Source organism: Poecilia reticulata, chromosome 7 (genome assembly GCF_904066995.2).
Source record: "Poecilia reticulata chromosome 7, P_reticulata-male-v2, whole genome shotgun sequence".
NCBI lineage: Eukaryota > Metazoa > Chordata > Actinopteri > Cyprinodontiformes > Poeciliidae > Poecilia > Poecilia reticulata.
Window position 1 is genome coordinate 24,877,348 of NC_088836.1, and position 12,854 is coordinate 24,890,201.

At 37.1% G+C, this 12,854-nt stretch overlaps 2 protein-coding genes across 4 annotated transcripts; one reads left to right on the forward strand and one right to left on the reverse strand.

The window, feature by feature from the left end:
* Positions 1 to 939: 939 nt before the first annotated feature.
* LOC103467659 (serine/threonine-protein phosphatase 4 regulatory subunit 2-like) lies at positions 940 to 6,981 on the reverse strand. Of its 3 annotated transcripts, none has more exons than XM_081609146.1 (9): positions 6,816 to 6,981; positions 5,788 to 5,869; positions 4,829 to 4,999; positions 4,603 to 4,696; positions 4,452 to 4,489; positions 4,288 to 4,362; positions 4,036 to 4,182; positions 3,013 to 3,287; positions 940 to 2,113 (listed from the first exon to the last, which is right to left on the reverse strand). In XM_081609146.1, exons 1-9 carry the CDS (start codon positions 6,847 to 6,849, stop codon positions 1,821 to 1,823), a joined length of 1,209 nt encoding a protein of 402 aa, XP_081465272.1. In that variant the 5' UTR covers positions 6,850 to 6,981; the 3' UTR covers positions 940 to 1,820. The 3 variants fall into 3 exon arrangements, with proteins under 3 accessions (XP_081465272.1, XP_081465270.1, XP_081465271.1); XM_081609144.1 differs by having other exon boundaries at positions 3,013 to 3,305; XM_081609145.1 differs by having other exon boundaries at positions 3,013 to 3,305; positions 4,036 to 4,179; positions 6,816 to 6,954.
* Positions 6,982 to 7,099: 118 nt separating this feature from the next.
* On the forward strand, positions 7,100 to 12,712 carry LOC103467657 (eukaryotic translation initiation factor 4E type 3-like). Its single transcript, XM_008414239.3, has 7 exons — positions 7,100 to 7,487; positions 8,240 to 8,312; positions 8,511 to 8,605; positions 9,777 to 9,837; positions 9,916 to 9,982; positions 10,866 to 11,021; positions 11,126 to 12,712. The coding sequence occupies exons 1-7, from the start codon at positions 7,336 to 7,338 to the stop codon at positions 11,170 to 11,172; spliced, it is 651 nt and encodes a 216-aa protein (XP_008412461.2). The 5' UTR covers positions 7,100 to 7,335; the 3' UTR covers positions 11,173 to 12,712.
* Positions 12,713 to 12,854: the final 142 nt, after the last annotated feature.

Below are 12,854 nucleotides of genomic sequence, written 5' to 3' on the forward strand. Positions count from 1 at the left end.
GGTACTCCGGTTTCCTCCTACAGTCCAAAAACATGACTGTCAGGTTAATTGGTCTGTCTAAATTGCCCCTAGGTGTGAGAGTGTGTGTGCATGGTTGTTTGTCCTGTGTGTCTCTGTGTTGCCCTGCGACAGACTGGCGACCTGTCCAGGGTGACCCCGCCTCTCGCCTGGAACGTTAGCTGGAGATAGGCACTAGCAACCCTCCCGACCCCACTAAGGGACAAGGGTGTAAAGAAAATGGATGGATGGGGATGAAGTGATACATGAAGTGAGGTCTAGTTCTCTGACCTACTCTTTAAAATGGGAAAGACATAAGAACATATCCTTCTACTAAACCATGTGAGTTGTTTTTATTGTTTTTATTACAGTAGCTTTCTTGCTAACTTATCATTTTGTATCCTGTCCCTGCTTTAAATTTCTCCACAACTTTATCCTCAACCTATCAGAGACCATTTTTTCATGAATGGTCTCTAGCAAACTTCTCAGGTCTTCACAGCACTGCTGTATTTATTACTACACTAAAAGTAGACTTATTACTATTCATGCGAGATCTGAAGGGAACTGCATTTTATTTACAAGTATTTATGCGAAGACGGTTTAAAACATGCACCCCAAACTTTTCATATTTTCTTCAGTAATAATTAAAAAAAAACACATAAAATTGTAATAGTTTTCATCCATCACTAAAGATTTATAAGGACACTAGGGGAAAAATCTCCAAGTATTGCTGCTGTAGAAATGCAGCAATATTGTATGAAAGACTATGCAAACAATTAATTTCATGGGTTTGGTGCACATCATTACCATAATCAATTGTTTAGGGTGATGCATCAAATGAAAACATAAGGAAAATTTAGCAGCCATTTCCAGAATTCCCTCTCATTATTCTAAATGTGTGACAACATGTTGATTTGTAAGAAAAACAAGATGCCAAACCAATCCCAATTTCAGCTTTTATTGCTTTCTGTGAATACTCTCACAAGCTTTAGCCTTCGGTTTCCAGCAGTCAGTTTTACAAAGAATGTGGACATGTATTACAAGACTACAAAAGCTTATTTACAGATAAGTATTGTAGAAATCTCAATTATCAAAAAAAGACAGCTATATAACTACGGTGTGACACAAAGAAAATAAAAGTACCTTGGATTTTATTCCAGAGTTTTAATTGAAAATAACTAGCCTTACAGCAAACCAAATTGCTCAGACAAAAGGGCTCACAACTGGCAACTTGTTGTATTGGTGTCATACGGACACGGAGCAAAACATTTCTCCAGCTTTCAAGAGTGTCAAGTGCACGATCACAGGAAATATACTTGCGACATGTGCTTTATTCAAAATAAAAGCAGACATGTATGATATTTTGGTTAAAGGTGTTCTCAATCATCTCTGTACTGCATTAATACAAAAAAAAGAGAAAAGAAACCTGAAACTACTGTGCTTGGCCTAGAGCAACTTTGTCAAATGGTTCTACTTGGAAATAAACACCAAATAACTAATGGAATTACTGAATACATTATCTACATTAAATTAGATGTTCAAATATAAAAATTAAGAAAGGAAAAAAAGGTTAGAAAAAGGTTTTGTGTATTGAAAAAGGCAGTCTTCGTTATGTCGTTAAATCATCTTCCAGTTTAAAGATCTGGTGACCAGTGGCCGTGAGAAGCTGAAACAGAAGAGGACGTCAAGATCCTTCTGAGAAATCTCCACGTTCACATGCCTCTTGGTCTTGAAGCCTAAGGGTCCACAGTGCTACAGATATACCCTTGGGGTTGTATCAGACAGTGTAGAAAACAAGTCAGTTGGCAATCCCGCCTTCCATGTTAGTTGTGTTCTCCCAGTTGTAATGCGGTCTCTGCGCTGTCCGAAGTTTCAGCACCACCCTCTGTTGGCAGCTCAGGGGAATTACTGCAAGACGCTTTGTCGCTGGTTAAGCCCTCTGCATCGCTGCTGCTGTTGCACGAAGCACTGTCCTGTTCGGAGGCTGAATGTGTCTCTGATGGAGTCGCTTGCTCCGGCTGATCCACAGAGATGTTGCTCTGAACACTGGCGGCAGCACCAGCGTCGTTCGACTCCCCTTCCCTCTCAGGTGGTTCAGACGGTGTGCTGCTTTCCCCTAAGAAGAGAGAAGATGCTACTTTTTAGGGACAGAATATAGTAAATATTCACAATTATGAAGAAATTGAACTGCAGTTAAATCGAAAATGCTTAGATTTCATTCCATTTTATGCAGGAGGAGATTGTCAAAGGGATTACATCCTTCATTTGTTTAACGAGATTAAATAAAAATTAAAAATCATTGAAAATGTGTTTTATAATTAAATTTAAAGGTGAAATTCAAATTCTAAATAGATTCATTACACATGGTGGGGTACGTTTAAAGTATTTAGTTCTGCTCGTTTTGAATATTTTGGCTTGCAGCTACTGAAAATGTGAAAATAAAGTTTCTTCAGAAATGACAACAGTACATCATAAAGATATTTCCATACAGAAATGTCAGCTCAGTGGAAACTATATCCACCTACTGTATTACAATGAATGCATAATACAGAAAGTAGAGGTTTTCCTTCCGCTTGAATTACTGCATCGATGTTGCTGAGGTGTTAAGACAGCCAAAGCTGATTTATTGTTGGTTCTGATATTTCTCAACTTGACCTTTGCTTCACAAGGGCGTGGAAATATCAGCTGATTGTTTAAAGTACGTTCCAGTTCAATTTCCATTATTATGCTTGGAAAGAGCCCTCTAAATCTATACAGAAGAGGAATTTGGCTTTTAAATTTAATTACTGTAATAAACTTTTTGATGAGATTCTAATTTATTGGAGATGCATCTGTACATGAACCAGTTAAATGTTTATGTCCACCAATATATTAGTCATACTTGTGCTCTAAAAAAATGAATGTTTATGGACTATGAAGTAGCACATTTTTAATGTGTCTTAAACAAACAACACAATCCTGCTGTTAAGTGTCTTAAGTACAAGTTAGGCTAAGTAAGGATGAACTCACACCTACCAGGACTGTCTGATTTACAGGGTGTGTCATGATATGTTTCACTGCTGCACTCTTCACCACAAGTGTCTTCCTCTGACTCTGGTGTGTCTGATGAACTCTCAGGTTCTTTATGACAAGATGACTCATTTTCTTCTCTTTCCGTTTCGTCATCATATTCACCAGTCTTCCGTTTCTTGGCCTCCTGTTTGTCACAATCAGATTCTTCGTCTTCTTCTCGATGTTTGTGCTTTACTCCATGTTTTGGTTTCGCCTCGTCTTCTGAAGGTGGCGTTTCACTGTCACAAACAATAAATCTGTCGGTAATGTTCATGGTTTTTATAAGACGTAGTCTTAACTTGGCAAGATTTTATTACTAATGTGAGGACCTGGCTTTACACAGTCTCCTCACAGTGAATATACACAGTCTTTTCCATACTTGCCTAATGGTATCCCTAGTAAATGTTATTAAAATAGTATTGTTTTACAAAGATGATTTCACGCTGAATTCTGAAATATTCAATCTTTAATCCATGCACTCATCAGAAGTAAGGATCAAATATTACATACATGCCACTTACTTTCACCCCTTATAATTTCTGTCAAAAAAGCATAACTGAAGCATTTTATTGGACAACTTCCTATTTCTTAGGGATAAAATCCCAATAAAAAGGGATGTAGAAGCCCTTTTTTGTCTTTGCTAGTTTTCAAAGTGGGGAAAAAAGGAACATGGTGTCCATCTTATAAAGATGCATCTTTATAAGATAGAAAATGGCTGTTCATCATAAACATTTGATGAGCAGCCATTCTTACAGAGACACAAGATTGAATCAACAATTTCAAAACAGACAAGACTTAGACTGAGCAAGGTGAAACTCAGGATGAAAAAGTGTAAAGCACCTCATGTTTTACATGAGCATCTGTGACGAATTGCTTTAAACAATTATCTCCTAGTCTTCCTTTCTAAACTCTTCTTTCTACACATCTTTACTACGAATACCAGTAAACATGGCGGATGCTGTACTACATTGTTGACTCATAATTTACCTGGAATGATGCTCCTCTGTTTCAGTGAGTCCATCTGGCTCTTTACTGGCTGGACACTCTGGGAGCCCGTTGGTGGAAAGTGAAGACGACGACAGCTTTGGTCTGTTGAGCGTTTTTGACAAACTTGGCCCATTCACATTTCGACTGCTGAAGAAGACCACAACAAACACATTAATATCTACACATTCAGGAGTCTGTTTTTTTTTTTTCTTAAAAGAAATATCAACTATTTAACTCGGCAATTAGCCCCACCTTTCTGAATATAGAGACGAGTTTCCAAGAAACATCACTCCATTCATTCTATTCATAGTCGATGTCCCATTTTTCCTTTTAAGGAAGTAAGAAAAAAAAAAGTTAATCAATTTCACATTAATATTTGTAGCTGTTACAACCAACTTGACAGCTGATTTACTTACTCTGATGTGGGATGCAGATAGCTTACCACCATTACGTTCTGCAGTAAAGAAAATAAAAATACAGTTCAAAGCAACAGACTGCGCATTTATATCCATTACATGGCACCAAAATGTGTGGATTTTAGGCCTTGAAATGTTGACTGTATCTCACCTTTTCCAAACCTCTGAGAAACTTGTCTGTACCCGTGTAATTACGCTTGGGATCAGTAAGCAGCTCACACAGCCGCTGGATGGTGAATGGGATCCTGGAAAGGTTATCAGAGACATAAGTAAAAGTAATAAATAAGACATCTCGCTCCCAGCATCAGAACTGGAAAGTTTGCAATTTATTGATTCTTTTGCCCGGTTGCAGAGTATTTATATCATGCTTCACTCACCCATTATAACCATCCACAATCTTTAAGATCCTTTTCTTCATTTCTTCAAAGGGAATATATTCCACATTGGGATTGTGAGAGTCTCTCTCCTCTGGCGTTGAAGCATGAAAATCCTCCATCACTTTATCCAGCTTAAATAAAAAGTATGTTTTGAACTGTGACCAAGGGATCCTAAAGGGGATACGTAATAATAGAAAAAGTACAGATAATAAGTAACTATATATGTTCAGGTCTACAATGTGTGCACAGTTATTAGGCAAGTCTTATTGGATTGGTTTTATAAATCACCATCTACTGTGCTCTTGACCAATCCGAAATGTTAGTAAACCTTAAAACATGAATTTTTAAGAAAGCAAAAATGAGGTTTGGGTTTTGTTAGAAGAATATTTATATATGTACAATTATCAGACAAATATCACTGTGCAGAGTTCAACTAAATGAAACACACATTTTCTCCATCTCTTTTTATTTTCATTGCTTAAGTGCATGAACAACTCAAAAATGTCTAATAAACATTTCAGACATTTAAAAAAGTGAAACCAGCGGCTAAGCAAGCCACATTTCTTTTCAATAATTGTTACAAGCCTTCCATTATGACGTTTGTCAGCATCTTGATCTCTTGACAGTCAACTTATTGTGCACCAAGAACTACAACCACTTAAATTACTTTTTCTGGCCCATTTAGCCTAAAAAAAAGAAACTGCCTAATAATAATGCACACCTTAATACATGGTGTTGATCTACTTCGGCCACACATTCATTACACAGATAAACATCATATGCTATATTTAAACCCATTAAGAATTCAAGTTCATCTGCCTTGAAGTTAAAAAACTAAATCTAAAAATTATCTTATGGTCAAAATACTCATTGTCTATGCCTAATAATTGTGAACACAGTGTAATTGAAAACATAAAGACTTTATGCTACTTGTGTCAGATTTGCAGGTTCCTACTTACATTGGTTGTCCTGTTTTGGCGACATGACACAGGAATTGTTCTAGAGCGGGACAGGTCTCCTTCTTCCCTCTTTTCTCAAAATCTGTAAACAGTCACAGTGAGTAAAAAGGGTATAGCTATTTATTATTAAAATTCATTCAACTGTATAACATGAGCACATCAGAAGATACAGGAAATAAATATGAAAGACAGAAATTACAAATGCATATCAAAATCTTAAAATAGCATCAAAAAGTGCCTTTAAAACACACAATATATATTTCAGTTGTCTATTTCTGTTAATTGTTTACTTACAGCTGATAAAAACCTATTTAGTTTCTCAGAAACTATTATGAGACCAATAAAAAAAATATAGCCTGAAAATTAGATTAATTCTTCGGAGTTTTCATTTGCTGTTAGCCATAATGACTAAAAAAAATAAACATATATTACCAAGAAATATTTACATGAGTTTTACTTTTAGGACTGAGTAACTAAAATACATCAACTTTATTGACGGTCAAAAAGCAGCCCGTGAAACTTTTTGAAATTAATCTCACTTTCAAACCACGACTGCCACACACAACACAAAATGGCATTAGGTTAATAATTTCAACTGCTCTTTTCTTTAGTTATGAAGTAGGAAAATATAAATAGCTGGGGGCGGGGGGACACACAAATACAAATAGTTACATATTAAAATAACCACATTACTTTCAAATCAAAGTTAGCAGCTTATTGCTAGCAGTGTGTTCCTGAGCTAGCTGTTTACATAACCGTCTCAGATGGTACATAAACGGGTTAAAAGTGTGGAATGTGACGGACTTGTTCCTACCAAAAGGTACATGTAAAGCAGCCAAGCCAAACTAATGATAACACCTCATTGCCTAAGAATATTCTTAACACATTTTTCATAAAAAGCTGCATTTCGTAGGGTAACGTGCGTTACGTAGTTAGCAGATAATACCGATTTATCGTTGGGGAAAAACACTTAACTTAAACATTTTTAAAAAACGAATTATTATGTTTTTCATAAATGTAAACATTGCCTTGAAACGCTTCCAATATTGCGTCGATATCCATTGCTGTGTCCAGTCCTCAGGCAGGAAATGCTTGTTGGTTAGCAGAACAGCTAGCAGGTAGCAATCCAACAAAGCTGCTGGCAGTGCAGAACTGCGCATGTCTGCAATTACGTTTGCACTTTTGAGGAAGAGAGATGGAGATCAACAAAGGTCTTTATGCAACTTGGTGTTAAAAATAAATCCGCGTAGTTCAAGAACATCTCGATCCAATAACGCGAATAACTATATTTGCATTTGCAGGCATGTCGTGACTTTGGCAATACAAGTTTCGAGATCTGTCTGGTGTTTTGTGGGCTGGCGGTTATAGAGCGTCTTTTCTCTGCTAACTGGGGATTCGACCAATGACTCATCAGCTGGTCTGGGATAAATTTACCCAGGGAATCTATATATATGTATAAACAACCGTAACTCCGAAGAAACGCCTGCGTGGGAATCCTGCTCTATAATAGTTCTCCACTAAAAAGTTCGTCGGTTTTCATAGTTAAAAATGGCAGTGCCATTAGCTGCTTTACAACTGAGCTCACCACCAAGCCTGGAGAAAAACATTCATATCAACGACAGAGATTTAGAAAAAAATTCACACGACTCTGAAAATGACATCCTGCCATTACATTCACCCTGGACTTTCTGGCTTGATAGGTAAGAAATCATTTATTTTCTCCAAACTGCTTTGTTATAAAAGTGTTGTCGGTGACAAGTGAGCGAACTCTTTCGAATTGATTGGTTATTTCAAGGAATAAAGAAAAACATACCTAGAATGTATCTATGTTATCCATTTGTTATCATAAGATTGTTGGAAAAGGTGAAAAAAGGTGTTTTTCTTTAAAAAAAAAACATTTTTATATAACATACAACTGTGGGAAATGACATATTTTTTAATATGTTAAACAAAATAACATTACAACAAAAACTGTAATTTGAAACTATTAGTAACTCAAAATAAATCCAGAAGTAGAAATCAGGTCAGTGTCCGCTTTCATAAGCACGGCATATTGTTCTCAGCTTGCTGAGTCATTGCTGGTGTCTCTGTTCCATTTCAATTTTAGCAACAAAGCTTTTGTGGGTCAAGTTCTTATTAACTGTTAAGTGGGAAAAAAATAAGTCACCCTTTTATGTATAATGTAATCAGAACAGTGTTGATTTCAAGCAACTTGCTCCATGTGTACATGTTAGTGGAGGAGCATAGGGGAGACAGTGTTAAAATGGGGTCAGTCCTGTTTACTGTCTTGTCAGTCATCTGACTCCCTCCCTCTCTCCCGCTGCTCTAATTTATCTGCACAGAGGGCAGCCATGGTATATCTGAAACAAACAACAACAAAAAAGTCATTTAAACATGTTCACATTTAAAATAAAATATACTTACAGACATTTGATTTGTCTTTTTTGGTAAGATCTCTACCAGGTACAACAGCAGCTGAGTGTGAGTCAAACCTGAAGAAAATCTACACAGTGGAGACTGTTCAGGTAAGATGCGAGGCTATTTGTGGTATGTTTCGGTCACAATTTAATCATGTATGGAAAAGAAAAATAAGTCTGATTTAGAGTTTTAGTTATTTGCTAAAATAATAAATTTGTTTTATGGCCAGTCAGTCATATTTGTTTTAACTGTTGTTGATGTCAAACATTAACCTGCTTTCTCTTTTCCCCTTGGAAACGTAACAGAACTTTTGGCGAGTTTACAACAACATCCCGAGTGTTTCCAGCTTGCCTTTGAGATGTAGCTATCATATGATGAGGGGAGAAAGGAAGCCACTCTGGTGAGTTCTGCTGGCACGGTCAAATTAGATAACCGTTAGAGAAGACATCTGGTGACCAGACTAGGACACCTATTAGCTATTAGGGTATGCCGTGTGTCAACGCTCCTTAATATGTTGGACATTACTCTGAGTGAAGAAGAGTTTTAAGTATCAGTGATGAATGAATTCAGGCTGAGAGCGAGTGAGCTTCATCAGATTGCAGGAAGCTTGAAAAGAATACAGACAAGTTTCATCCATCCATCTATTTTCTGCCGCTTATCCGGGGTCGGGTCGCGGGGGCAGCAGCTTCAGAAGGGAGGCCCAGACTTCCCTCTCCCCAGCCACTTCTTCCAGCTCCTCCGGGGGAATCCCAAGGCGTTCCCAGGCCAGCCGAGAGACATAGTCCCTCCAGCGTGTCCTGGGTCTTCCCTGAGGCCTCCTCCCGGTGGGACGTGCCCGGAACACCTCACCAGGGAGGCGTCCAGGAGGCATCCTGACCAGATGCCCGAGCCACCTCAACTGGCTCCTCTTGACGTGGAGGAGCAGCGGCTCTACTCTGAGTCCCTCCCGGATGACCGAGCTTCTCACCCTATCTCTAAGGGAGAGCCCAGCCACCCTGCGGAGGAAACCCATTTCGGCCGCTTGTATCCGTGATCTCGTTCTTTCGGTCATGACCCAAAGCTCATGACCATAGATGAGGGTGGGAACGTAGATCGACCGGTAAATCAAGAGCTTCGCTTTTTGACTCAGCTACAGACAAGTTTCTCTTTGTTATCCTTTCAAACTTTCAACGTTGTCTGCCACGGAACATGTTGGATTTGGAAAAGCTGCCAGCCTTTTGGAAATCTTAAGGGTTCAGATAAGGATCTATACAGTTGGGATCAAAATTATTCATACCACTGGCCTATTTAGATTTAAAATGATTTCCTTTCACCCAAGAAGTTTGTTTCAGAAAGGAAATGAGACACACATACTTGACAGTTGACAAAAACCAGAGGCTGGAATATGGGAAAATAATTTTAAAAAATGATTGGTGCGCTTGTATTTGCAATCAATTACTTCCTTTTCAATATAATGTGACACTGGAGACTTAATAGAAAACAAGCCAATGAAAACAAGCCATTTTAGAAAATGGATGTGTTGATCTTCATAAGTCAATAATTTGCTCATGTTCCTTCTGGTTTGCATACAGGGAAGAAGAAAGCAATGCTAAAGGCGGGGTTTGGAAAATGAAAGTACCCAAAGAGTGTACTGTAAGTGAAACAGCACTCTTCTGTACTTAACATGCAAGTTGATTTCTCTGTTTACTAAATCTTTCCTCATATTTACAGTCTTCTGTGTGGAAGGAGTTACTATTGGCCACAATTGGAGAACAGTTCAGCGATTATTGTGCTTCAGGTAAATGTCTTTGAATAAAGAAATTCAATGCTGAAATAAACTGGCTTAAAGTTAGTTTATGATTTGAATTGGTGAGCTATCGCAGTTGCTATAATGTCCAGTCCTGTTTTATCCCGTTGTTTTTAATGTGGTCAGATTCAGCATATTACTCACTGAATACCACTTTGTAAAAGCTGTGTAAGGGAAAGAGTTAAAACTTCATAAAAAGGTACACCTAGTGTATAAAGTGCCTTAAAACAGCATATAGAGCAAATTCTAAATACCATTTATTTAACAACAACCTCTAGTTATTCATGTACAATAAATGCACCTGAAGGATGTTAAGCATGTCTTTTCTGGGTTATTAAAAGCGTTGTGGAACATTCATTTGCAATCAATTACTTCCTTTTCAATATAATGTGACACTGGAGACCTAATAGGGAAATGCATGAAAACAAGCCATTTTAGAAAATGGATAAGTCAATAAGTTATTACGAGAATATGGCTAATCTCATAAAACTGCATGCATCTACAATCAGAACATTTGTGATGACTCCCAAGACAACTGTGAGAATTATGCAGGGTCGATGACCAAAGTTTGTTTTCCAACATGGACGTGAAGAAAGACGTGAGCAAACTAAGTTTTCAGTGACATATTATGCTACAATAAAATCTGAATTTATTTTAGAAATGTTAGCATATCTCTCCGAAGGGAACCAATAAATGTGAAGGGTGATGTAGATCCTTAGAGATGAAGCTGCGTCTTAACTGAATTAAAAAAAAACAAAAAAACTTCCAGGCTTTTAAAACATGCTTAGAGACTAAACATCTAACCAGTTTAATGACTCTGAGTCTTTATTGCACTATGAGCAGTCTGTCATATTGTATGTTTCTATGTGTACAGGAGACGAGGTAGTTGGGGTCAGCATCAGCGTACGGGACAGAGAAGACATTGTTCAGGTCTGGAATGGGAACGCTTCCTGTGCCGACGAGTCAAACATCTTGGGAAAGATCTACGAGCTCCTCCCTCAGACACCTTTTAAAGCCGTCTTTTACAAACGTGAGTATCTTCTTTCCACTGAGCATTGTCTTCTGTTTGTTTTTCGTAGCACACTTTTGAGTACTTTGCTTACCTTCTCCTCTTGCATCTTCTATTATCTTTAGCACACAAGGAGCACCACGCTTTCGAAGGAGGTCGAACAAGACACTAAGTATTTTTGCACATTAGATGTTTTCAGTTGTGCAACAATCTTTTCTGCTGATAAAGTTATTACAGACTACTCAGGTAGACTACAAATTGCTATAGTTCCTCTTAAGTACCTCAATTTAGCCCAAGTGTTTTTAATCAGTAGAAATTCATTTCATCTGAGCATCACTGACATTTGCAAAAAAAAAAAAACAGTTATACGGAGTAGTTTAGTTTTATGGTATCTTTGAATGTATTTCTGTTTTTATTGCACTGTAAAGTTTTATAAACGCAAAATAGATCTGTCAGCTCTCTGACATCCAATGTGCCGTTAACCTAGCATAGATCTTTTTGATGTAATTAATGACAGGTACTGCTGGTTTGTATTAAATAAATGATCTAAGATGATACAGCGACATAATACATAGGTGATATGTTCTACAAAATGTCTTTTTGAGTTATATTTAGAAAAATGTTACATGCACTACAGATGGAAATCCTTTGTACCATAGAGCATTTCATCTTCCTCGTGTTGGATTTTTGTGCGAAGGAACACACCATTCTTAGAATACGTAGCAAAACTCTAAACATGCTGTGTGATGTTTACCTAAACTTTACACGCAGTAATCTCCATGCACAAAACACCTTGATTACATTCTGGGAAATATATGCAATTACGTTTAACTAGTAGAATGTTCTTTGTTGTGGTTGCCATTTTTGCTCTAAATTAAGCACCTTGTTTCATTTTTTTTTATCTGTGTGGAAGGCATCTGATAATCTGATAATTATGTGACATTGTGATATTGGAGACCAAATCCACTTTGGTTTTGTGTCACATTTTGATGAAATGAGAAGTTTCTCTGCTTGTTTAGCTTTTTTCCTAATAGATGAAAATGTTGTCAAAGGGGTTCTCTGTTTTTAATTGACTTCTGTTCAGATTAAAATTCTAACTGGTCCTTGGAGAAAAAAAACGGAGAAACTTGATCAGATAACTGTCACAGGAGTTGTTTATATCTTATGTTGCTGGCCTTAGGTGTATAAAGTAAAATGAAAAGATCAAAGATTGTTGGTTGCTTCAACACAAAATCTCCTGCAGTTTCTCTGATATCCATATGTGGGTTTCATTCCAAGTAGTATGACTAAGACTGCATCCAGTACAGCAAATGTAATTTGTTTCTGCAGAGCCGCTTAGGACCCAAGACTAAGGCAGTGCCGTTTTCACTTCTCGTATTAAAAAACGTATCAACAAGAAAAATCATTTTAATATAGCACACTTAATCAAACTTAACTTCATTTTGTCTTTGTTAGTAATTCCTATGCTCATTCAAATGTACAATGTTGTAAAGAATAACAATGTTCTTGTCCTGCACATATATACTGCTGACAGACGACTTCAGAACAAAGATCTTGTAACTGATTGTTGATCTCAAATTGTGCCTTGTTTATTGATTGTTTATGATGTTAAAGTTCTCGCTGTTTGTGGTTTAATTGTGCACATATTCATGTTTCACTGTTAGATTTCCATGTGTTTGAAATGGAAACAATAAAGATTTCTGAACTTTTAATCATTATTGTTTGGAATATTGTGTGAAAAGTTATATGAAATATTATATTTGGGATGTTTCCTTTTCAAACTTGGGGGTAGGGGGGTAAAATAATAAAAAAAAAATTTACACTGGGATGTAAGTAATATTTTTTATATTTATG

Bases quoted from the DNA above. Each gene is read 5' to 3' on its own strand.
- LOC103467657 (XM_008414239.3), top strand. From the start codon at position 7,336: ATGGCAGTGCCATTAGCTGCTTTACAACTGAGCTCACCACCAAGCCTG. The intron at 8,606-9,776 runs GTGAGTTCTGCT...GTTTGCATACAG, and splicing joins GGAGAAAGGAAGCCACTCTG to GGAAGAAGAAAGCAATGCTA. The intron at 9,838-9,915 runs GTAAGTGAAACA...TCATATTTACAG, and splicing joins AAGTACCCAAAGAGTGTACT to TCTTCTGTGTGGAAGGAGTT.
- LOC103467659 (XM_081609144.1), bottom strand. From the start codon at position 6,849: ATGGATATCGACGCAATATTGGAAGCGTTTCAAG. The intron at 5,870-6,815 runs GCAATGTTTACA...GACTGTTTACAG, and splicing joins AATATTGGAAGCGTTTCAAG to ATTTTGAGAAAAGAGGGAAG. The intron at 4,490-4,602 runs GTGAGATACAGT...TCTTTACTGCAG, and splicing joins TTCTCAGAGGTTTGGAAAAG to AACGTAATGGTGGTAAGCTA.